This window comes from Musa acuminata, chromosome BXJ1-2 (genome assembly GCF_036884655.1).
Source record: "Musa acuminata AAA Group cultivar baxijiao chromosome BXJ1-2, Cavendish_Baxijiao_AAA, whole genome shotgun sequence".
Classification (NCBI taxonomy): Eukaryota; Viridiplantae; Streptophyta; class Magnoliopsida; order Zingiberales; family Musaceae; genus Musa; species Musa acuminata.
The window spans coordinates 27,659,308-27,684,495 of NC_088328.1; the positions used below are offsets into that span (position 1 = coordinate 27,659,308).

General features: G+C 40.9%; 3 protein-coding genes and 1 pseudogene across 3 annotated transcripts; all 4 read left to right on the forward strand.

Annotated features, from left to right (window-relative positions):
* Positions 1-6,085: 6,085 nt before the first annotated feature.
* Positions 6,086-10,212, forward strand: LOC103975517 (lipoyl synthase, mitochondrial). The gene is made up of 4 exons (XM_009390498.3): positions 6,086-6,564; positions 7,929-8,140; positions 9,174-9,553; positions 9,865-10,212. Exons 1-4 carry the CDS (start codon positions 6,125-6,127, stop codon positions 9,988-9,990), a joined length of 1,158 nt encoding a protein of 385 aa, XP_009388773.2. The 5' UTR covers positions 6,086-6,124; the 3' UTR covers positions 9,991-10,212.
* Positions 10,213-12,062: 1,850 nt separating this feature from the next.
* Positions 12,063-14,804, forward strand: LOC135606930 (probable glucan 1,3-beta-glucosidase A). The gene is made up of 8 exons (XM_065098314.1): positions 12,063-12,368; positions 12,630-12,749; positions 12,830-13,027; positions 13,109-13,264; positions 13,491-13,660; positions 13,783-13,938; positions 14,022-14,371; positions 14,445-14,804. The coding sequence occupies exons 1-8, from the start codon at positions 12,180-12,182 to the stop codon at positions 14,624-14,626; spliced, it is 1,521 nt and encodes a 506-aa protein (XP_064954386.1). The 5' UTR covers positions 12,063-12,179; the 3' UTR covers positions 14,627-14,804.
* Positions 14,805-15,899: 1,095 nt separating this feature from the next.
* On the forward strand, positions 15,900-20,121 carry LOC108952127 (lipoyl synthase, mitochondrial-like; annotated as a pseudogene).
* Positions 20,122-21,407: 1,286 nt separating this feature from the next.
* On the forward strand, positions 21,408-24,163 carry LOC135606937 (probable glucan 1,3-beta-glucosidase A). Its single transcript, XM_065098327.1, has 8 exons — positions 21,408-21,752; positions 22,025-22,144; positions 22,225-22,422; positions 22,504-22,659; positions 22,886-23,055; positions 23,162-23,314; positions 23,398-23,738; positions 23,813-24,163. Exons 1-8 carry the CDS (start codon positions 21,564-21,566, stop codon positions 23,992-23,994), a joined length of 1,509 nt encoding a protein of 502 aa, XP_064954399.1. The 5' UTR covers positions 21,408-21,563; the 3' UTR covers positions 23,995-24,163.
* The last annotated feature ends 1,025 nt before the right edge of the window (positions 24,164-25,188 follow it).

Sequence of the window (25,188 nt, forward strand, 5' to 3'; positions counted from 1 at the left end):
ATGTAATAAAAATATTAAAAAAATTAAAGATTAAATATATCAAAGAAGAAAAAAAATCAATTTTTTATTTTATTTACTATTAACATTTTAAAATGATACATTATCCATCCATAAACAACATATAAGGGTTTCCTTAATTGGTTGTTCCTAGTTTTAACTTAACCCTTAAGTAAGTATATTCAATCCAACGATCAAATTGGATTTGTGGATTTTTCGAGTTCTTCGATTAATCTCCTCGATTAATATGGTTAGATAGTTTACTGTGCACAAGGATTTATTTGTCTATCGAATAAATTGTCTAAAATTTATAATTTTTCTTGAATAAAAAATTAAATGAGAATGTTGGAAGAAGACATATGGAAGATCTAATTACAAATTCTTCTCATCATAATTTGTATTATGTCATGCATTAAATTGTATGTATTGGGACCATTGTGTCTTCCTCAAATTATTATATCAGACTTCAAGACATCAATAACAATTGACATCATTATCAAGGCATAGGTAAATGCTAGCTGGATCCCTGCAGGACACAATGTCCTATTATTTGTGTCATATTTTTAGCAATGAAAATGTGGGCTAATTGTGGAACCTTATTCTAGGAATGGGCATATTTGATAAGCACATGTCACATACATATAGGGACCATCGTAGGGCACACCTATGGGCTCCATATTGTTGAATAATTTATTCTTAGTTTTCTAAATGATAGAAAAGAGTTTATTATTTAAAGAAGTAGTAAAGAGCGAATCTTTTCGTTATTTTCTAAATGATAACTTTAGTTTTATCTTTTTCTTCTTTTTTGGTTTTATTGCTTGACGAGGAAAAATATTATTAACACATGGTCTCAACATATATAGAATAATTTGAGGTGTTTGTCTCTTATATGAAAGTGTACAACTCTCGATGTGTCATTAGCATAAAAACTGAGGTCGAAAGAAATTTTTTAATAAAAAAATAATTTATTTTTTGTTATAATGTTAAAGATGAGTATTCATACTTGATAATAAAAGACAAATGGAGGGTGACTTTAATATTTTTCTCTCTCTTTAGATACCGTATGTATCAAATAATGATTAATTGATAAATTAATTATTAAGAAAAGATTAGGATCGCTGATGTTTTGAATAAATGCAATTAAATAAAAAAAGAGAAAAACAACAAGAAACCCTATTAACCGTTCATATATAATAGAACATGTGCTCACATATAGGAACCATAGAGTGAGTACATCTACGGGGACGGCTGATTTATCAGAAGAATCTCTCGAGTAATTTAAATTTCTTTTAAAAGAACTAATAAGTAGTTTCACTCTTATTTTCTGAATTACAACCTAACTTTGTTCTTTCTCTCTTTAGTCAAAAGTTAAGCTGAAAGATGGATAAAATCATCTTGAAGAAAAGCAGCATGCACCAAAAAAGGATGTGCACTACAGGCATTTAAGTGAACACCACTTGGACTACTTCCAAAGAGAAGAAGCTGCAGCAAGCAGTAGTAGTACTACTACCATTATTGCGAGCCCTACTTTGTCTTTCAGTTGATTATGTCTTCCATCTTGTTGGAGTCTTAGTACAAAAACCCTAATCGAAAGACAGCCTCGATTGTTAAGGGATGTATCTGTCACCAACTCCCTCGTGCATTGTCCTAATTAATTGCTATAACTCCTTGCTAGTTTCTGCTCTCTTTCTTAAACATCCCTGATGCAGAGTTCAAAGACCTCCCTACATTAATCATTGTAGTGTACTTGCCGAGCAATGGCTTGTTCAGATTAGTAAGTCTATGTCATTAAAGACCAGTTGCCCATGATACTGACCAGCCAAACGAAAGGGCCAACAAGAAACCAGATAACGCATTATCCCTCGTCTTCTTATGCTTGTCTATTCTCCTTTTCCTACCTAATTATCCACAACTATACGATAAAGTCTTGTGGTTTTTGTTTTCGTCAAACTCTTCATTAATTAACGGTGCACAGAGATCTACTCCAGAATTGAGAAGCAGGATTTCCGACATCTCCGTCTCTCTCTCTCTCGTGGATTTATCGGCATGTCCACAAGAGTGACCGAGATGCATGGAGAATAACTTGTCCGTTCTCCAGAGGTGGTGGCCGCATTCCGCATTGCCAGAAACGTAGTTATCGCAGCCATCGGCATTCTGGAGATGGGACCATTTATTGTCTTGCAGAGCTTTGCCACCTTTGAGCTTGTGGTGTGTTGTTGAGTGCATGCAGTTCTCGTTCTTCTCTACATTGACCAGAGCAATTACATGGAGATGTGCAGTCACAGCTTTATCGAAGCCACCAACTGCTATGAACCCTAAACACACGAAAGACTAAATGAACGGACGGAAATCACGTGGAATGTAACGATGATGTGCTACTTAGTTCATAGATTTTGCATGGATTTGCGTTAAGGTAAGATTTTGGAACTTCCATTTTATCTAATGCTTCATGCACTTCGATTCTGCTACGATATAGTTTATGAAGGATTTAATGAATTGAATTGTCATGGTGGTCAAAAGTCGTAGTCAGAGACTCGATATGAAAACAAGCATGCCACGTGAAGTCTGCCTCTACACGACAACTCAATCGTTATCTGTGTCTACGCACTAATTAAACTTTAAAGTACACTTGGACTTTTGCATCGCACATCTCGATCGATTAGACAAACCCCATTTTTGACGGTCGGAGTGCTGCCACTTGCAGCTTTGATATGAAGCCAATTGGATGTAAATGAGCAAAATATGAAGTACATGTAGTCTTTTCAGATATGCATATATGTGTATTAAAGATGACATGCACGGAAGAAGAAAAGGTTTCACATGATGTGTTGCAGAAAGTTTACTGCACTGTGGAAACAAAGAGGGCACGTAAATTTTAAGACTGTGTTGCATGGGAACTAACCGATGATCGAGAAAAGAGATCGAACCGAGCTGACACTTGACTTCCGGATCCAATGATCAAATATCTCCAAGGTGAATGTCCCGTCATCCAATCCATATGGACTTCTCGTCCACCGTCCTTGTTCAGTTTCCTCTACGTGTAAAGGCACAAGAGGAGGGGAATCATGACGGCCTTTCTGAGTCCTTGGAGCATGCAGTTCCTGCTTTTAAAAGGTTAGGTGAGATACATTGAAGCTTCTCCGCGAATGAGGACGAGGCAGGATTCTCATACAGAGGTGGAAAGTTAGGTTATGTCTTGGTCCAGAACTTGCAGTGATCGACAACTGTGTGCAACTTCTACTGAGGGTCGATCAGCAACCATTGTTTTCAGACTCATGTTAGAAAGGGGAACAGCAGACAAGTTCAATTGTATTGAGTTCCTTTCTAGGTTGACTTCAGATTTCCCTAGTGTTGAGTCCACTACGTTCCTAAGAACAACTGAAGCGGTGTTGCTTTCACTGTGCCGACGGAAAAGGAAGCCCTAAGGCCTGCGGTTTCTGCGGTCTCCATCCGCCACTAGCTGGTGGTGTTGAAGCGTTCAAACTTTGATTTCATTGGTGAATGGGCTTTCCACATCACTCGGCATCCAATGCTGTGGTAAATTTTGCATGAGATCTCTTTGTGTGTGTATGCGTGTAAATTTCATACTGCACCTTCCTGGGTGGGTGATTACTGGTGCATTATTTGAAGGGAAGAGGGTGCATTATTTGAAGGGAAGAGGAGCTACCAAGAACCCTAAACTTTCTAGCTTGGCTGACAGAAGATGTCTGTGTTGCTTATGATCGAAGCCTGTCAAGCATTTCTGCACAAAGTTCTCTGACAAGATGCACCACCGTGAATGCCTTATTCTCAGAGTTATATGATTGAAGTAGTTCTTTTGGAGTTTCTTCCTCCAGGAACCTCATGTTTGTTGGTGAGTTGGGTGGCTTCACCTCAAAGGACTATCCAAGAGGCTTTTGATTGAATTCACTTTGATTCTCTCCGACCAACTTGTGTGACACCAGATGATGAAATCATTCCCTCTCGAAATGACAATTCAGAATAATTTTCATCAGGGGATTCTTGATCCATCTCCCGAATGCCTTGCAAAACATATCCTGCTTCTATGTCTAAATATGAACAACCTCACCTCTTTGTTCAAGAAAAGAAGTTCTTCCTCAAAACAGAACCATAGGGACCGAGAAAGGTCATATGAAGCGGCTTTTGGTCAAGAGTGCATCAAGTTTGATCATATCTCATGCATGTCCAAATCAATCATCGGCATCAGATCATGCGGACAATGAAGCAGAACTAATACAATTCTTTCTAGTTAATGACTATTCTCACAACCAGAATCTAGTTAAAGAACAGTTGTTAATCTCCACACAGGCCATTTCAGAAACGAATAGTTCATCTGAGGAACAAGATATTTTATGGACTCTATTGATCCTGCTTCAAACATCCCGGTACGTGGAATCTTCTTACTAATTCATTTCTCTGTGCTTCCATACCAAAATATCCCTTACGCTAAACTTGAGTAATCTAAGCAAGAAGGCACCATACGATAGATACCTCCTAGATTTCTTTAACTTAGGATTACTTGAGCTCCGATGTTAAGGCTCATCATCAGCTACAAGCATACGAATATCTAAGACCACGAAGAGCAAGCCTGAAAGTTTAGTAATAGAAAGTATCATTTGATTCTAAGTGGAAGCGCTTTAATGCTTTTTGATGAGAAAGCGTAGTTTGATTCTCAGGAAAACAGTAGGTAGAGTCGTGCTTAGAATCTTTTGAGGGAAAAGACATGTGAGTTCCCAATCCATGCAAGCTGGAATCTTGGCATTTCTGCATTGAACTCAGACCTCAGAAACAAGATGAATCTACGTCCTTTGCTGCCATGCTTAGTCCTCTATTCAAACATCACGTTCGATGTTAGGTTCTGATTCTTCATGCTTTCATTTCCTTCGCCATTCTTTTCGTTCACGTCTCAGCTTGGAACTAATCAACTGAAGATGTGCTGATGACAGAAACATGGGTCGTTTTATGGATCCGCACGAGCTGAACAACTTTATTCGATTCGGTGATGGAAAGAAGAGCCATTTTTGAGATCATGTATGTATGATCTTTGAGATCGAAGGTTGAATTAGGCTCCCCAAATATCATACATACATGATCTCAAAAATGGCTCGATCTTTGCGTTGCTTAATGCGCAAGTTCAGAAAACAAGCACTGCAGATCCAGAAGATTTCCAATTCCAAATTGGCTGTTTGCTTTCTCTGTGACTTGGGCATGTCTTGAACTCTTCTTTACCTCTTTTCTTTCCGTCCTTGACCTTCTTTTATATTACAATGCCAACATTTTCCACATGCTGAAGTACTAAAATGGAACTTAAAGATCATCTAGGAGTTCAAGTTGCTAAAGAATAATATTCATTTTGGTTTTGTTGGACATTAATCAGTTAAGTGCAGATGATTTAATTCATCAAACTTTTGTTTGGAATGCAAGAGAGAGAGAGAGAGAGAGAGAGAGAGAGAGAGAGAGAGCAAGTAACAACACTATTTCCATGGTGCAACTCTAGAATCACCTCTAAGGGTTGTAAACACCTCAACTTTAAGGAAATGAAGAAGGCATTCCCTTGATCAACTTGTTCCTATTTTTTCTGCATCAAAAAAGTTTCCTTAAGTTTTCTGTATCTTCATGGTTAATCTGGGCTGGGCTTTGAGGTGGACTGTGATGAGAAGAGGCAGACTAATTTGAGATAGAGCTCAGTTAGCTATGGCACAGGAAATACCATCAACAGAAAAAAAAAGAAAAAAAGAAGAAAACTAAAACAAATTAATGAAGCATTTTCCTACCATTTTCTGAATATCCACAAATTAGACAAAGTTCCTTGATTAATTATGTTAATAATTATTGTGCTTCAATTTAATTGATATATATATATATATATATATGTATTTGTGATGAAAGAATGCTTAACTATTCATATTATAATTTTTAATAAGAGCAATTTAAACTTTACAAAATAAAAATATTAAATCCAAATAAAAGAAAAGGTCATTTGTAACGGTAGTTATGACGGTTATAACGGGCGTTGTTTTACAGCTTCATGCCGGAGGTTTCCGTAACGGCCGTTATACCCCGCCGTAAAATGGCATCCATTCCCCGTCCCCGCTGCAATCCAACTTGCGAAAGAAGGGGCGACGCGATGCGGCGGTCTCGCTTCCTCCTCGCCGGCTACACCGCCGCCCGATCCGTATCGGGCCTCCGCGGCTATCGGCCTCTCTCTTCCGCCTCCGCCGACACCCCGGCCCAAGTCCTATCCTCCACGCCGCCGCCACCTGCGCGGACACTCGCCGACCTACGCCGGCGCCTAGCCGAGGAATCTCCCGCCTTCTCTGATTTCGTCTACTCTGTTGAGGTCGGGACTAAGAAGAGGTCGCTTCCCAAGCCTAAGTGGATGAAGGAGACCATCCCTGGGGGCGCCAAGTACGCCGCCATCAAGTCGAAGCTCCGGGAACTCAAGCTCCACACGGTGTGCGAAGAGGCCAGGTGCCCTAACCTCGGGGAGTGCTGGTCGGGAGGCGAGACCGGCACTGCCACTGCCACCATCATGATCCTGGGGGATACTTGTACCCGCGGTTGCAGGTCGTATTCTATTTGTTTCCTTTCCTCCTGTTTTCTTGCCTTTTTTTCCTTGAAAATTGTTCCTTTTTTCATAAAAGAAAAAGATGTAAAATTTGCCTGTGTCTATTGATAATGAAGCATTTGATTTGTAGCAACGTAAGTAAGAATGTGGAGATCCCATTCATCTTAACAATAGGTCTCTTTATCTGATCTTAGGAATGGAAATTATGTGACGAAATTATTGATTTGATAGCTCTTGAAGTCTTTCCTTTTTGTTTTGCTACTAAGTTATGGTTGTGCTGCCCTTCAAGTTGAGAACAAATTTACATATTGATTATGAATGTTCAAATTGAGTGTTAAGGTACGTGTTCTACAGTTTAGAATATGATTTTATGGTTGTCGTGTTTGATAGTTAATTATTAGGAACGTCGAATGAAAGATTAGGAGAAAAAGAGGGTGCAGTATTATCTGTGTATAATTTAGAGTCTAGTTCAGTAGTACATTTTTCGTATGAATCACGAATCAACATTGTGGCATGAACTTGCTTTAAAGCCTATTGTTATTGCTTCCGGATATTGGAAAAGATTGCAGAACACATCAGACTTAACTAGTTGATTAGAGTGGATGTATGGTGGTCTTTGAATTCATGATCAGATGGAATCTTTTGCCAGATCGGATTTTTGAATTCAGTATTTTGGCTAAAATTGATTTTAATGAAAAATAAAATTAACATAAACTTGAAAAATGTGAGAGGAAGAACTCTGAAAAGAAAATCAAAGAACCTAAAAAAAAATTGAATTTGAGGTAAGGTTAGTGCAAATCAAGTAAAACATCAATGCAAACAAGGTGTGTGGTTTCATGCAAAAGATGGTCATATCAGCTGAAAAGCATCTAATCTAGACCTTTCTTCAACCACCGGTGTTGTTTTTAGCTGGCCAAAAACATCTTGTGCCTTTCACTCAATCAAATGTAGAGAATCACCTTTTCACTCAATCAACTGTAGATTATCAACAGTGCACCAGTGTAAAAACCATGACTTCCACCAGAGTTACTAGTATCATCACACCATGGCTTCCACCTGCAAAGTTCAATTTCCTCCCAAATAATTTATCACGTTTTCCTGTTCATGGGCAATTTAATGCAATGAAACTACATATGGCTTATCTGGTCTCATTGATGGTTATTGATGTTAAACTCATTAATGACTTGGAAGTTGGACACAACCTGCAGAAATTCTTATATGCATTTCAAAGTATTTTGCTTGTAGTTATGCTTAACTTCAATGCAATGTGGACCTGATGTTAACCTGGAGTTTTCAATACTCAAGATATCAATATATTTCTTCCATATCTAAAGGTTAATGTTACTATTTCTTGCCTCTTCAGATTCTGTAATGTAAAGACATCGCGCACTCCTCCTCCACCAGATCCAAACGAACCTTCTAATGTTGCTGAAGCAATTGCCTCATGGGGTTTGGATTATATTGTGATTACTAGTGTTGATCGTGATGACTTGCCTGATCAAGGAAGTGGCCATTTTACTGAAACTGTACAAAAGTTGAAGGCTTTCAAACCAAAGATTCTGATAGAAGCACTAGGTATGATCTGTGATTTACGTCTTTTTCATTAGTTATAGCCATGTTTTTTTAGTAGTACTGGTTATTTATTTACTTAGAAGGCTTCTATTATCACAAGAATGACCCTTTTGTAACAAAATAACTTTTCATCTTTGCCATTGATTAATTAGCCTTATCAGCCCACTCCTAACAGGTTAGGAAAGGCATGGGCTAATCAAGCTCTCTCACTAAGTCCAAACGGTCTAGTCTTTTATCCTGTGCATTAAAGTTATCTTATTTAGTAGTTTAGCTCTCTAGCTGATAGCTTAGGCAACCTTTTTCTCCTCCTTGAATTGAAGAAACACTTGTTCGAAGCTTCACTTCTAATAACTAAAAAAAATGGTTAGGAAAATATAGCATTTTTTTAAGGAAAGGAAAAAGTAATTATTGTTTAATTAGCCTTGATTAAAATTGATCATGATTATGATAGAACTTGTTACCGTTTAAAATGTGCTAAAGTGCATCCACATCTTTTATGATTCATATAACTTGGACTTGAATGTTCAAAAACATTTTCTTTATGCCTCTAGAACCTCATCATTTTCTAGTCTTTTAGATTTTTGCATGAAACATGTTAAAGAGGCTTCAAAAGATAGATGTTCATTTTTGAGATTCATATGATAGCAGAAGAATGGTATCACTGGAGTGAACTTTCATGTGGGAAAAATAAGTCCACGGTGACCAGTGCTGGAGATAAGCTTTATGACTAATGCTGGATATAAGCTTTATAAGAACAAGTGTGCAATATGTCTGAATGTTGAGCGGTGCAGATTGTTTCTATGTTGCTACTTATGAAAGCTACCACGTGGTTCATAAAACTCGTACTGATCCCTTGGTGGGAGTCTCATGCATTGGGCTACACCTTTTTTTATCAACATATATGTTCACTGTATTTGTTATCTAACTCTCTTAGCTCTTAATGATTGGGCTGATTACTGAATCCTTTCTTTAAGATTTGGGTAACTCTTTTAAAATTTCTCTAACCTTATTGTTATTTGCGTTAATGACTGTGCAGTTCCTGATTTTCGAGGAGATCCCAGCTGTGTGGAGAAAGTTGCAAAATCTGGATTGGATGTTTTTGCTCACAACATTGAGACAGTTGAAGAGCTTCAGAACATGGTCCGAGATCACCGTGCTAACTTCGAACAATCGATTGATGTCCTTAAAATGGCAAAAGAGTATGCTCCATCTGGGACTCTTACAAAGACATCAATTATGTTGGGTTGTGGTGAAACACCTGAGCAGGTAATCAGCACAATGGAGAAAGTGAGAGCTGCAGGAGTTGATGTCATGACATTTGGTCAGTACATGAGACCGTCAAAAAGGCATATGCCAGTCTCAGAGTATGTTACACCAGAAGCTTTCGAGAAGTATCGATCACTTGGAGTTGAAATGGTACTATCTCGTGATGTTTGTGTCTCTGATTGTTAATGGTATTAGCTTAAGAATGACACCATATAATTAGCTTCCTCGACTGATTCTTTGACAAGATGAAAAATCTCTTTTCCTTTTTAGATTCTCCTTATGCTTTCAAAGCTTTTTCTTTTTTTGTCAAAATCAGCCTAGATAATTGAAGGATATGCAGGAAAACAAGTGTCTTGTGAATGACTCTTAAAAGTATGCTTACATGTAGTTATAATGTTTCCACTGATTGAAGTTGTCCATTGAATTACATGCAGTACTAACGTGATATGATGCTTTGGCAGGGGTTCCGATATGTTGCATCTGGTCCTATGGTCCGATCATCATATAAAGCAGGTGAATTTTACATCAAGTCAATGATCGAAGCTGATCGAGCTATGGCTTCCTCCACATCAAATGATGGATCTTAGTCACAGTAATGTTCTATACCTGTACATCACAAAATTGAGTTGCATTTCCTTTCGGCAAATACATCAGAGCTTTCTATTCTGGTGCATCATCAGCATTGACGCTGTATTTTGTTGTCAAAAGTGTTGTCAAATTTATTTATAAATGTAACTGAGATGGACAGTTGTCTAGACTGATGTATTTTGTTGAATGTGAAAATAATATTAACAAATCTTGTTTTCTGAGCTAGCAAGTCATCACCAACCAATATAATATAACTACTGCAGTTGTTCGAACTTAGTGAGGATAAAGAGGTGAGTCAGCAGTGCCGCCATCTCCCATACCAAGGTTGCTGCCACAACACCATCTACCAACTCAGCATGATTTCTGGTATGTTATCGGGGAATCAACTTCAAAAGTTATATAGTTTGCAAATATTTTCTCTTGCTTATATGCATAGGGAAAAAATTCCAGACAGCAATAAGTACCTGTTCTTTGTTGTTCAACTGCAATATTTTCAGCATCATCGGTGGGATCTAATTATGCATAAGATTAGCCATGTATGTGTCCGCATGGAAGAAAATTTTCTTCAATGTTCATGTTTATCTGGGATGAAAAGAATTTCCAGACTTGGGACCAATTAATCAAAATGTGGGGTTTTCTCCCAATGTTCCAGATATCTGAGAACTGTCCTTCCATTAGTTGATGGAGAGTTGTTTTCTAGGAAACCTGCAGTATAAGAAGACAGGCTATGTATATACATTAAAACATTATTCTCTCAAATGGCACACACAAAAGGTTAGGAATTTTCTTGAAGTGGCATGCTTCGAAAGGTGGAAAGCATTTGCGTTGACTTGTGTTACTACTGTCGACTCACAAGTCCTTTTGAATCATAACAAGAGTAATTTTAACTTTGTCTTATGAGATTAGACCTGTATTTTGTTTTATACAAGGAATGCTAGTTAGTCTTTGGGCTTCATTAGGTGAGCCACCATTTGCAAGGAATGGTAGTTTGAGTTGGATCACAGGAAATGTCCATATGAAAAGTGGGTAAGTATATGGATGGTCAACAGAAAAAAAAAAAAGTATTTTGTAGATGTATTGCACTCCACATAAAATGTATTTTGGCTCTCATTACCAGTATAAAGTTAAGGAACTTCCCTTTGTCTTCTCCATTTCTCATTTTAACAGTTCAATATCTTTATTTCGTGTGAGAAAGAAATATGCAATATATTTTATTTTTTCACATTATAGAATTTACAGTGGTGTTTATATTTGCATATTATGACTTGTGTAAACTGCTATCGATCCATCTCAAACTCAAATGAATATTTCAATGTGCATGTGCAGGGCTTTATAAACAGTGGCTAGATGTAGCATTCGCCACCCTTTTCTGTTCTAAGTGTCATACATAATGCATGATCGGAAAGTGATACATGGATTGGAATGGGCGTTGAGGCAAACTTCTGGAAAAACTGCATGTGATATGCAAGTACAGGAGGAGTCAGACTGCACTATTCTGAGATGATGGGTTGGTCAGTCTTCAACAATGTCCTGCCGCAATTATCGTTTACGAGCCACAAAAGTCAACGGTGGATCCTTGGAGAACTGAAACCCATCATCGGGAGAGAATGATTACTTAATTGCCGAAGGTTATGGTCATATTTCTGTGTGACTTTGACCTTTTTTATCCCCACAATTGGGTGGTCAGAATGAGAATTGGCCAAATTGATGAACTTGTATCGATTGAGAAGATTATTTCTAAAGGTAAGTTGAAAGCCATGGCGATAGGCATTAAGAACTCACAAGAACAAATGATTGGAAGTCGAAAGAATCAAGACCACTTCTTTAAGCATCCCCTTTTGCTTTTTTGTTTAGAGAAGTCATTCTTTCTGCAATCATCAACTCATCTTGAAGGAATCGAGGTCTGCTAACTTTCCGTTTTGGTCATCATTTCTACGGTAATTACTACATTGTAATACCGTCAAAAGCATTATTTTCATGCCAACCACCTGTCTGTACCAGAAGACTATATTATACATGGTGTGCAGTATAATCGGCTAATTAAGCTGCCCGTTGATGTTAGGCAGCATCACTGCAGAAGATGTCGATCCAATCTAGAAGCATTTGACCACCTTTCAAGCCGCAAAATCTCTATAAATGTCTCTTCCCACAAGCTTAACTTTGCCATAGAATCAGTCATAGCTCAGCCATGGCAAGCCACCACCTCTGCAAATGGCTTCCATTCCTTCACCTGCTCTCATCTCTTCCTGTTCTTGCCTTGGCTGCCAGATCCACCCCTTCTAGCACATTCAAGGCAGTCAACCTCGGAGGATGGCTTGTCACTGAGGGCTGGATCCAGCCCTCCCTCTTTGATGGCATTCCCAACAAGGATTTCTTGGTAACAACAACAACCATTCTTTGGTCATGGCTCTTCATTTTTGTTTTCCTTTGCTCTCTTATGTCCTTACTGCTATCTCCTAATGGATTTGCGATCACCATCGCCATCAATTTCATTAGAAAATAGAAGAAAACATATTTTGGTTCTTGTTGTTGAAATTTGCTGGCTTTCATGATTACATTAGTAGAGAAAGATGATCCAATCACTCGGTCTTCCCCCTGCTGACTTTTGAGTCACTTGCGGCTGTCTCTTGTGACTTAGGATGGTACTCAGCTCCAATTCAAGTCGGTGACGCAGCAGATGTACTTGTGCGCGGAGAGCGGTGGCGGAACGATCATCGTCGCCAACCGATCAAGTGCTTCGGGCTGGGAGACCTTCAAAGTGAGTCTCGTTTCTTGATCTCTTCCTACTGATGAACAGCAACTTGTCGTTTTATCAGAGCTTTACTGCTTCTGAACCAGCTGTGGAGGATCACGGAGTCCACCTTCCAGTTTCGGGTCTTCAATGGACAGTTCGTAGGCCTCAGCGACCAAGGAAATGGCGTAGACGTAGTGGCCGTCTCGACTTCACCAGGTGAATCGGAGACGTTCGAGATCGTCGTAAATGCCAATGACTCCAACCGTGTTCGAATCAGATCAACCAACGGATTGTTCTTGCAGGTGCTTGAAACAGCTACGAGTCTTGCTGCTTCTACAAAACCCTTTCTTGTTCTAAACACGAACGTCTCTCTGTTTTGGTAGGCGAAGAGCGATGTGTTGGTGACGGCGGATTACCCTGAAGGCACCAGCTGGGGAGACGACGATCCATCCGTCTTCCTGATGACGAAATTTGGGACGCTGCAAGGGGAGTTCCAGGTCACCAATGGTTACGGAACAGAAGCCGCAGCAGTGATGACAGTAAGAAATCTCCAGAGCTCCATGAGCAGATCTGTTTATGTTCATCTTCCATGATTACTGATCATTATTGTAATTGTCGGCAAAATGCTTAAGATGATTAAGACCTTTTTAGGATGCCTTCCTCCATAAAGCTGGCCATCTTTTACATTAAAGTTGACTTTTGACCAGGATATCTTCTTAACTCTTATCCAAGGGTTGACTAACGATTCCGTTTGAATGGTGGCAGGAGCACTGGAACACCTTCATAACCGAGGATGATTTCAAGTTCATATCGGGCACCGAGTTGAATGCGGTGAGGATTCCAGTCGGGTGGTGGATCGCCAGTGACCCCAGCCCTCCATCGCCTTTCGTTGGAGGGTCACTTCGAGCTTTGGACAATGCCTTCACCTGGGCAGAGTAAGAAACTTCTTCGGTCAATGCCTTTGAATCTGTCCCGGATGAGCCTTCAATTCAGTTGACCTTGTCGGTCGCAGAAACTAGAAGTCAAACCTCTAACAATCCTTGCTTGGATGCAACAGTAAATACAATCTGAAGGTCATAATCGACTTGCACGCTGCACCGGGGTCGCAGAACGGGTACGAGCACAGTGCATCAAGAGACGGATCGATCGACTGGGGCACGACCGACTCCACCATCGATCGAACAGTGGCCGTGATCGAGTTCCTCGCCGCCAGGTTGTGGTGCCTTCCTCTTGTCGATCGGTCAACTGTAAGATTAAGCACCAACATGAACCGATCCACCTCCCTTTCCTTCACAGGTACGCCCAAAGACAAAGCCTTCTTGCGGTGGAGCTGCTCAACGAGCCCCGAGCCAGCGGAGTTCCCCTCGACACCCTGAAGAAGTACTACCAAGCAGGCTACGACGCCGTCCGCAAGCACACGACCAGCGCCTACGTGATCATGTCGAACCGTCTCTCCGGCAGCAATACCGAGTTACTCCAGTTCGCGAGCGGCCTCAGCCGCTCGGTCGTCGACGTCCACTACTACAACCTCTTCTCCGACATCTTCAACGGCTTGACCGTGCAGCAAAACATCGACTACGTGAACAACAACAGGTCCAGTGAACTGAACACCGTCATCACTGCAAATGGACCTCTTGTGTTCGTAGGTAATCAGACCCCGTCAGAGCTTTGTTTGGACAAAACCTCCATTGTCGAGGGCTGATCACCTTGTGGTTGCAGGGGAATGGGTGGCAGAGTGGACGGTGAGTGGGGCATCGAAGGAGGACTACCAGCGTTTCGCGCAGGCTCAGCTGGACGTGTATGGCCGAGCAACATTTGGGTGGGCGTATTGGACGCTGAAGAACGTGGAAAACCACTGGAGCTTGAGATGGATGATCGACAATGGCTACATATCTCTGTAGCCCATTATAACAGCAATAGAATTTGGCCAATGTTCTCCTTATCCCTGCACGTTCAGTATCAAAAAAGAAATCAAAGGGAGCATCATCCACTCAATCCCAGCTTATATCAAATGTATTCTCGGCCAATGTTTCCTCGTATTCAATAATGTGAAATAAGAAATGTGTCAACCTTCTTCTCCGTTTGAAATATGTAGAGCTCTTCAAACAAGATGCGATTTATAATTAGAAAGATGCAAGAGGGGGACATCGACTGCTATTCGCCGTGATGAAGGATGTAGCATTGGAGCGTCATGAACAGCAACATAAATTATTTGGCGTTGGAGTAATCAAATACAAAGAAAAAAAAAATCGAACTAAATTAAACTATTTATTATGTGGGATGAAATCATCTAAATGTCTCGAGCATAAAGAGAATCTAAGGGTAGCATGAGCGATACCACCTCAACTAGCAAACTAAGAGCACTAAGTACAGTACGCGAAAGATCATATGCTGCAAAAGAAGGCGGTGGCGAATGCGAGATTGGCGAGGAATACTGCAAGCGACGTTGCGAGCTTTAGCGCGCCAGAGGACGAGGGGGCTGCAGCGGGTGACGTCGCTGGCGGATGAGAGTTAGAGACCGGCGCAGAAGCTGGTGCTGTTACCGATGTTGGCGGCTCTGCGATTGAAGAAGATGGTGGATGCGACGGCGGCACCGAAATCGAAGATGACGGTGCATTCGCCGGTGGCTCTACAACCGGCCCTGACGGTGGACTCGATGAACGCGCTTCCACCGAAGCTGGAGGCGCATTAGACGAAGGTGCTTCAACTGAACCCAATGGTGGATTCGACGGTGGCGATGAGATGGAACTCGACGGTGGGGTTGCTGGGGACGGATGAGTGATGGGAGTAGAAGCCGGAGGCGGCGCATCATTGCATGAACAGAAGCAGGGTATGCGTCATCGAGTAACCCAAGAGCTCAGTTAGCTATGGCACAGGACATACCATTAACAGAAAAATAAAATAAAATTAAAAATAAAACAAATTACTGAAGCATTTTCCCACCATTTTCTGAATAACCACAAATTAGACAAAGTTCCTTAATTAATTATGTTAATAATTATTGTGCTTCAATTTAATTGATATATATATATATATGTATGTATTTGTGATGAAAGAATGCTTAACTATTAATATTATATTTTTAATAATATTTAATAAGAGCAATTTAAACTGTACAAAAATAAAAATATTAAATCCAAATAAAAGAAAAGGTCATTTGTAACGGTAGTTATGACGGTTATAACGGGCGTTGTTTTATAGCTTCATGGCGGAGGTTTCCGTAACGGCCATTATACCCCGCGGTAAAATTGCATCCATTCCCAGTCCCCGATGCAATCCAACTTGCGAGAGAAGGGGCGACACGATGCAGCGGTCTCGCTTCCTCCTCGCCGGCTACACCGCCGCCCGATCCGTATCCGGCCTCCGCGGCTTTCGGCCTCTCTCTTCCACCGCCGCCGACCCCCTGGCCCAAACCCTATCCCCCACTCCGCCGCCACCTTCGCAGACACTCGCCGACCTGCGCCGGCGCCTAGCCTAGGAATCTCCCGCCCTCTCTGATTTCGTCTACTCCGTTGAGGTAGGGACTAAGAAGAGGCCGCTTCCCAAGCCAAAGTGGATGAAGGAGACCAACCCTGGGAGCGCCAAGAACGCCGCCATCAAGGCCAAACTCCGGGAACTCAAGCTCCACACGGTGTGCGAAGAGGCCAGGTGCCCTAACCTCGGAGAGTGCAGGTCGGGAGGCGAGGCCGGCACTGCCACCGCCACCATCGTGATGCTGGGGGATACTTGTACCCGCGGCTGCAGGTCGGATTCTATTTGTTTCCTTTCCTCCTGTTTTCTTGCCTTTTTCCCTTGAAAATTGTTCCTTTTTTCATAAAAGAAAAGGATGTAAAATTTGCCTGTGTCTATTGATAATGAAGCATTTGATTTGTAGCAACGGTAAGTAAGAATGTGGAGAACCCATTCATCTTAACAACAGGTCTCTTTATCTGATCTTAGGAATGGCAATTATCTGATGAAATTATTGATTTGATAGCACTTGAAGTCTTTTCTTTTTGTTTTGCTATTAAGTTATGGTTGTGCTGTCCTTGAAGTTGAGAACAAATTTACATATTGATTATGAGTGTTCAAATTGTGTGTTAACTTACGTGTTCTACATTCTAGAATATGATTTTATGGTTGTCGTGTTTGATAGTTAATTATTAGGGGTGTCGAATGAAAGATTAGAAGAAAAAGAGGGTGCAGCATTATCTGTTTATAATTTAGAGTCTAGTTCAATAGTACATTTTTCGTGTGAATTACGAATCAACATTGTGGCATGAACTTGATTAAATGCCTATTGTTATTGCTTCTGGATATTGGAGAAGATTGCAGAACACATTAGACTTAACTAGTTGATTAGAGTGGATGGATGGTGGTCTTTGGAATCATGATCAGATTGAATCTTTTGCCAGATTGGAATTTTGAATTCAGTATTTTGGATAAAAATGATTTTATTGAAAAATAAAATTAACATAAACTTGAAAAAGATGAGAGGAAGAACTCTGAAAAGAAAATCAAAGAACCTAAAGAAATGAATTTGAGGTAAGGTTGGTGCAAAGCAAGTAAAATATCAATGCAAACAAGGTGTGTGATTTCATGCAAATGATGGTCATATCAGCTGAAAAGCATCTAATCTAGACCTTTCTTCAACCACAAGTGTTGTTTTTAGCTGGCCACAAACATCTTGTGCCTTTCACTCAATCAAATGTTGAGAATCACCTTTTCATTCAATCAACTGTAGATGATCAACAGTCCACCAGTGTAAAAACCATGACTTCCACCAGAGTTACTAGTATCATCACTCCATTGCTTCCACCTGCAAAGTTCAATTTCTTACCAAATAACTTATCACGTTTTCTTGTTCATGGGCAATTTAATGCACTGAAACTACATATGGTTTATCTGGTCCCATTGATGGTTATTGATGTGAAACTCATTAATGACTTGGAAGTTGGACACAACCTGCAGAAATTCTTATTTGCATTTCAAAGTATTTTGCTTGTAGTTATGCTTAACTTCAATGCATTGTGGACCTGTTGTTAACCTGGAGTTTTCAATACTCAAGATATCACTATATTTCTTCCGTATCTAAGGGTTAATGTTACTATATCTTGCCTCTTCAGATTCTGTAATGTAAAGACATCGCGCACTCCTCCACCAGAACCAAACGAACCTTCTACTGTTTCTGAAGCAATTGCCTCATGGGTTTTGGATTATATTGTGATTACTAGTGTTGATCGTGATGACTTGCCTGATCAAGGAAGTGGCCATTTTACTGAAACTGTATAAAAGTTGAAGGCATCGAAACCTAAGATTCTGATAGAAGCACTAGGTATGATCTGTGATTTATGTATTTTTTATAGCCATGTTTTTTTAGTAGTACTGGTTATCTGTTTACTTAGAAGGCTTCTATTATCACAAGAATGGCCCTTTTGTAACAATATAACTTTTCATCTTTGCCATTGATTAATTAGCCTTATCAGCCCACTCCTAACAGGTTAGGAAAGGCATGGGCTATTCAAACTCTCTCACTATGTTCAAACGTTCTAGTCATTTATTCTGTGCATTAAAGTTATAATATTTAGTAGTTTAACTCTCTAGCTGATAGCTTAGGCAACCTTTTTCTCCTCCTTGAATTGAAGAAACTCTTGTTCAAAGCTTCACTTCTAATAATTAAAAAAAAATGGTTACGAAAATATACCCTTTTTTTAGGAAATGAGAAACCAATTATTGTTTAATCAGCCATGATTAAAATTGATCATGATTATGATAGAACTGGTTACCTTTTAAAATGTGCTAAAGTGCATTCACATCTTTTAGGCTTCATATAACTTGGACTTGAATGTTCATAAACATTTTCATTATGCCTCTATAACCTCATCATTTTCCAGTCTTTGAGATTTTTGCATGAAACATGTTAAAGAGGCTTCAAAAGACAGATGTTCATTTTTTAGATTCATATGATAGCAGTAGAATGGTATCACTGGAGTTGTTCTGTATACATTTTTAACTTTCATGTGGGAAAAATAAGTCCACAGTGATCAGTGCTCGAGATAAGCTTTGTGACTAATGCTGGATATTTGCTTTATAAGAACAAGTATGATAAATGTCTGAATGTTGAGTGGTGCAGATTGTTACTATGTTGCTACTTATGAAAGCTACCACATGGTTCATAAAACTCATACTAATCTCTTTGTGGGAGTCTCATGCATTGGGCCACAGCACCTTTTTTTATCAAAATATATGTTCACTGTATTTGTTATCTAATTCTTATCTTTTATGATTGGGCTGATTACTTAATCCTTTGCTTTAAGATTTGGGTCAGTCTTTTAAATTTTCTCTAACGTTATTGTTATTTGCATTAATGACTGTGCAGTTCCTGATTTTTGAAGAGATCCCAGCTGTGTGGAGAAAGTTGCAAAACCTGGATTGAATGTTTTTGTTCACGTCTTTGAGACAGTTGAAGAGCTTCAGAACATGGTCCGCGATCACCATGCTAACTTCGAACAATCGATTGATGTCCTTAAAATGGCAAAAGAGTATGCTTCATCTGGGACTCTTACAGAGACATCAATTATGTTGGGTTGTGGCGAAACCTGAGCAGGTAATCTTCACAGTGGAGAAAGTGAGAGCTGCAGGAGTTGATGTCATGACATTTGGTCAGTACATGAAACCGTAAAAAAGGCATATGCCAGTCTTGGAGAGTATGTTACACCAGTAGCTTTGGAGAAGTATCGATCACTTGGAGTTGAAATGGTACTATCTAGTGATGTTTGTGTCTCTGATTGGTAATGGTATTAGCTTAAGAAAGACACCATATAATTAGCTTCCTCTACTGATTCTTTGACAAGATGAAAAATCTCTTTTCCTTTTTAGATTCTCCTTATTGTTCCAAAGCTTTTTCTTTTTTGTCAAAATCAGCCTATATAATTTAAGGATATGCAGGAAAACAAGTGTCTTGTGAATGACTCTAAAAAGTATGCTTACATGTAGTTATAATGCTTCCACTGATTGAAGTTGTACATTGAATTACATGCAGTACTAACGTGATATGCTGCTTTGGCAGGGGTTCCGATATGTTGCATCTGGTCCTATGGTCCGATCATCATATAAAGCTGGTGAATTTTTCATCAAGTCAATGATTGAAGCTGATCGAGCTGTGGCTTCCTCCACATCAAGTGATGGATCTTAGTCACAGTAATGTTCTATACCCCTACATCACAAAATTGAGTTTCATTTCCTTTGGTCATATACATCAGAGCTTTTTATTCCAGTGCATCATCAGCATTGGTGCTGTATTTTGTTGTTTAAGAGTTGTCTAATCAATTTATAAATGTAACTGAGATCAACAGTTGTCTAGATGTATGTATTTTGTTGAATGTGAAAGTAATATAGCAAATCTTGTTTTCTGATCCGGCAAGTCATCACCAACCAAGATAATAACTACTGCAGTTGTTTGAAATTAGTGAGGATAAAGAGGTGAGTCAGCAGCGCCGCCATCGCCCATGCCAAGGTTGCTGCCACAACGCCATCTACCAACTCAGCATGATTTCTGGTATGTTATATGGGAATCAACTTCAAAAGTTATATAGTTTGCAAATATTTTCTCTTTCTTATAAACAGAGTGAAAAAATTCCAGACAGCAACGAAGTACTTGTTCATTGTTGTTCAAGTGCAATATTTTCAGCATCGTTGGTGGGATCTACATAAGATTAGCCATTTATGTGTCCACATGGAAGAAAATATTCTTCAATGTTCATGTTTATCTGGGATGAAGAGAATTTCCAGACTTGGGACCAATTAATCAAAATGTGGGGTTTTCTCCCAATGTTCCATATATCTGAGAACTGTCCTTCCAGTCGTTGATGGAGAAAGTTATTTTCTGGGAAATCTGCAGTATAAGGGGACAGGGTATGTATATACATTAAAACATTATTCTCTCAAATGGGCCACACAAAAGGTTAGGAATTTTCTTGAAGTGGCATGCTTCGAAAGGTGGAAAGCATTTGCGTTGACTTGTGTTACTACTGTTGACTCACAAGTCCTTTTGAATCATAACAAGAGTAATCTTAACTCTCTTATGAGATTAGACCTGTATTTTGTTTTATACAAGGAATGATAGTTAGTGTTTTATACGAGGAATGGTAGTTTGAGTTGCATCACAGGAAATGTCCACATGAAAAGTGGGGAAGTATATGGATGGTCAACAAAAAAAAACAAAAACAAAAATAATCCTGTGTGCTGGAACCAATCTTCCATGATTTTTTGTTTTGTTTTTTTCTTCTCTATTCATATTCCCAAGAAAAATTCCAAATAAGAGTTGTTATCAAAAAAAATATATTTTTATTCTGTTGATAAGACTGTATAATTTATTTTCAAATACGCGAGGCAAATAATTGCTGCATGCTTCAAATTATCAATTGAGAAGATTTATTCTACAGGTAAGTTGAAAGCCAGGTTAAAGCCATGGCAAGGACACTTCTTTAAGCATCCCCTTTTCCTTTTTGTTTAGAGAAGTCATTCTTTCTGCAATTATCAACTCATCTTGAAGGAATCAAGGGCAGTTCTTCCTGCAAACTTTCCTTTTTGGTCATCATTTCTACGGTAATTACTACATTGTAATACCATCAAAAGCATTCTTTTCATACCAACCACCTGTCTGTACCAGAAGACTATATTATACATGGTGTGCAGTGTAATCTGCTAATTAAGCTGCCTGTTGATGCTAGGCAACATCACTGCAGAAAATGTCGATCCAATCTAGAAGCATTTGACCACCTTTCAAGCTACAAAATCTCTATAACTGTCTCTTCCCACAAGCTTAACTTTTGCCATAGAATCTGTCATAGCTTAGCCATGGCAAGCCACCACCTCTGCAAATGGCTTCCATTCCTTTCCCTGCTCTCATGTCTTCCTGTTCTTGCCTTGGCTGCCGGATCCACCCCTTCTAGCACATTCAAGGCAGTCAACCTCGGAGGATGGCTTGTCACTGAGGGCTGGATCCAGCCCTCCCTCTTTGATGGCATTCCCAACAAGGATTTCTTGGTAACAACAACAACAAGAACAACAACCATTCTTTGGTCATGGCTCTTCGTTTTTGTTTTCCGTTGCTCTCTTATGTCCTTACTGCAATCTCGTAATGGATTTGCGATCACCATCGCCATCAATTTCATTAGAAAATAGAAGAAAACATCTTTTGGCCATTGTTGTTGAAATTTGCTGGCTTTCATGATTAGATTAGTAGAGAAAGATGATAGAATCACTTGGTCTTCCCCCTGTTGACTTTGAGTCACTTGCTGCTGTCTCTTGTGACTTAGGATGGTACTCATCTCCAATTCAAGTCAGTGACGCAGAAGATGTACTTGAGCGCGGAGGGCGGTGGCGGAACGATCATCGTCGCCAACCGATCAAATGCTTCGGGCTGGGAGACCTTCAAAGTGAGTATCGTTTCTTGATCTCTTCCCATTGATGAACAGCAACTTCTCGTTTCATCAGAGCTTGACTGCTTCTGAACCAGCTGTGGAGGATCACAGAGTCCACCTTCCAGTTTCGGGTCTTGAATGGACGGTTCGTGGGCCTCAGCGACCAAGGAAATGGCGTAGATGTAGTGGCCGTCTCGACCTCACCAGGTGAATCGGAGACGTTCGAGATCGTCGTACAAGCTAATGACTCCAGCCGTGTTCGAATCAAATCAACCAACGGATTCTTCTTGCAGGTGTTTGAAACAGCTACAAGTCTTGCTGCTCCTACAAAACTCTTTCTTGTTCTCAACACGAACATCTCTCTGTTTTGGTAGGCGAAGAGCGATGTGTTGGTGACGGCGGATTACCCTGAAAGCACCAGCTGGGGAGACGACGATCCATCCGTCTTCCTGATGACGAAATTTGGGATGCTGCAAGGGGAGTTCCAGGTCACCAAAGGTTACGGAACAGAGGCCGCAGCAGTGATGACAGTAAGAAATCTCCAGAGCTCCATGAGCAGATCTGTTTATGTTCATCTTCCATGATTATTGATCATTACTGTAATTGTCGGCAAAATGCTTAAGATGATTAAGACCTTTTTAGGATGCCTTCCACCATAAAGCTGGCCATCTTTTACATTAAAGTTGACTTTTGACCAGGATATCTTCTTAACTCTTATCCAAGGGTTGACTAACGATTCCGTTTGAATGGTGGCAGGAGCACTGGAACACCTTCATAACCGAGGATGATTTCAAGTTCATATCGGGGGCCAAGTTGAATGCGGTGAGGATTCCAGTTGGGTGGTGGATCGCCATTGACCCCGGCCCTCCGTCGCCTTTCGTTGGAGGGTCACTTCGAGCTTTGGACAACGCCTTCACCTGGGCAGAGTAAGAAACTTCGGTCAATGCCTGTGCATCTGTGCCGGATGAGCCTTCAGTTCAGTCGCAGAAACTGGAAGTCAAACCTCTAAAAATCCTTGCTTGGATGTAACAGTAAATACAATCTGAAGGTCATAATCGACTTGCACGCTGCACCGGGGTCGCAGAACGGGTACGAGCATAGTGCATCAAGAGACGGATCGATCGACTGGGGCACGACCGATTCCATCCATCAAACAGTGACCGTGATCGAGTTCCTCGCCGCCAGGTTGTGGTGCCTTCCTCTTGTCGATCGGTCAACTGTAAGATTAAGCATCAACATGAACTGATCCACCTCCCTTTCCTTCGCAGGTACGCCCAAAGACGAAGCCTTCTTGCGGTGGAGCTGCTCAACGAGCCCCAAGTTTCCCTCGACACCCTGAAGAACTACTACCAAGCAGGCTACAACGCCGTCCGCAAGTACACGAACAGTGCCTACGTGATCATGTCGAACCGTCTCAACGGCAGCAACACCGAGTTACTCCAGTTCGCGAGCGGCCTCAGCCGCTCGGTCGTCGACGTCCACTACTACAACCTCTTCTCTGACATCTTCAACGGCACGACCGTGCAGCAAAACATAGACTACGTGAACAACGACAGGTCCAGTGAATTGAACACCATCATCGCTGCAAATGGCCCTCTTGTGTTCGTAGGTAAATTACACCCTGTCAGAGCTTTGTTTCAGCAAAACCTCCATTGTCGAGGGCTGATCACCTTGTGGTTGCAGGGGAATGGGTGGCAGAGTGGACGGTGAACGGGGCATCGGAGGAGGACTACCAGAGTTTCGCGCAGGCTCAGCTGGACGTGTATGGCCGAGCAACATTTGGGTGGGCGTATTGGACGCTGAAGAACGTGGAAAACCACTGGAGCTTGAGATGGATGATCGACAATGGCTACATATCTCTGTAGCCCATTATAACAGCAATAGAATTTGGCCAATGTTCTCCTTATCCCTGCACGTTCAGTATCAAAAAAGAAATCAAAAGAGAGCATCATCCACTCAATCCCAGCTTATATCAAATGTATTTTCGGCCAATGTTTCCTCGTATTCAATAATGTGAAATAAGAAATGTGTCAACCTTCTTCTCCTTTTGAAATCGGTGGACAGCAGAGCTCTTCAAACAAGATACGATTTATGATTAGAAAGATGCAAGAGGGGGACATTGACTGCTACTCGCCGTGATGAGGGATGCAAGACGGATACGAATTTATGATTAGAAAGATGCAAGAGGGGGACATCGACTGCTATTCGCCGTGATGAAGGATGTAGCATTGGAGCGTCATGAACAGCAACATCAATTATTTGGCGTTGGAGTCATCAAATACAACGAAAAAAAAAATCGAACTAAATTAAACTATTTATTATGTGGGATGAAATCATCTAAATGTCTCGAGCATAAAGAGAATCTAAGGGTAGCATGAGGGATACCACCTCAACTAGCAAACTAAGAGCACTAAGTACAGTACGCGAAAGATCATATGCTGCAAAAGAAGGCGGTGGCGAATGCGAGATTGGCGAGGAATACTGCAAGCGACGTTGCGAGCTTTAGCGCGCCAGAGGACGAGGGGGCTGCAGCGGGTGACGTCGCTGGCGGATGAGAGTTAGAGACCGGCGCAGAAGCTGGTGCCGTTACCGATGTTGGCGGCGCTGCGATTGAAGAAGATGGTGGATGCGACGGCGGCACCGAAATCGAAGATGACGGTGCATTCGCCGGTGGCTCTACAACCGGCCCTGACGGTAGACTCGATGAACGCGCTTCGACTGAACCCGATGGTGGATTCGACGGTGGCGATGAGATGGAACTCGACGGTGGGGTTGCTGGGGGCGGATGATTGATTGGAGAAGAAGACGGAGGCGGCGCTGCATTGCATGAACAGAAGCAGGGTATGCGTCATCAAGTAACCCAAGCAAACAAACACAAGCAGCACGCAAAGGACGTACCAAAGCAATGAAGGTTATTCGTCGGGAGGTGGCAGAGTTCGGGGAGGAGGGAGACGCGAGCGGGATCGACAGCAACTCCCAGAAATGATGGCTTCATCGCCTCGCAGAGGCACGAGGGATTGACCATGAAGATGTCGAACACGAGGGCACAGCAAGTAAGG

What these genes read in the sequence shown, in the direction of transcription:
- LOC103975517 (XM_009390498.3), top strand. Translation starts at nt 6,125, where the DNA reads ATGCGGCGGTCTCGCTTCCTCCTCGCCGGCTACACCGCCGCCCGATCC. An exon ending in ACTTGTACCCGCGGTTGCAG is followed by an intron (nt 6,565 to 7,928) that starts GTCGTATTCTAT and finishes TTGCCTCTTCAG; the next exon opens with ATTCTGTAATGTAAAGACAT. An exon ending in GATTCTGATAGAAGCACTAG is followed by an intron (nt 8,141 to 9,173) that starts GTATGATCTGTG and finishes ATGACTGTGCAG; the next exon opens with TTCCTGATTTTCGAGGAGAT.
- LOC135606937 (XM_065098327.1), top strand. Translation starts at nt 21,564, where the DNA reads ATGGCAAGCCACCACCTCTGCAAATGGCTTCCATTCCTTTCCCTGCTC. An exon ending in AGGCCGCAGCAGTGATGACA is followed by an intron (nt 22,660 to 22,885) that starts GTAAGAAATCTC and finishes GAATGGTGGCAG; the next exon opens with GAGCACTGGAACACCTTCAT. An exon ending in TGGCCCTCTTGTGTTCGTAG is followed by an intron (nt 23,739 to 23,812) that starts GTAAATTACACC and finishes TTGTGGTTGCAG; the next exon opens with GGGAATGGGTGGCAGAGTGG.
- LOC135606930 (XM_065098314.1), top strand. Translation starts at nt 12,180, where the DNA reads ATGGCAAGCCACCACCTCTGCAAATGGCTTCCATTCCTTCACCTGCTC. An exon ending in TTCCCAACAAGGATTTCTTG is followed by an intron (nt 12,369 to 12,629) that starts GTAACAACAACA and finishes CTTGTGACTTAG; the next exon opens with GATGGTACTCAGCTCCAATT. An exon ending in CCAACGGATTGTTCTTGCAG is followed by an intron (nt 13,028 to 13,108) that starts GTGCTTGAAACA and finishes CTGTTTTGGTAG; the next exon opens with GCGAAGAGCGATGTGTTGGT.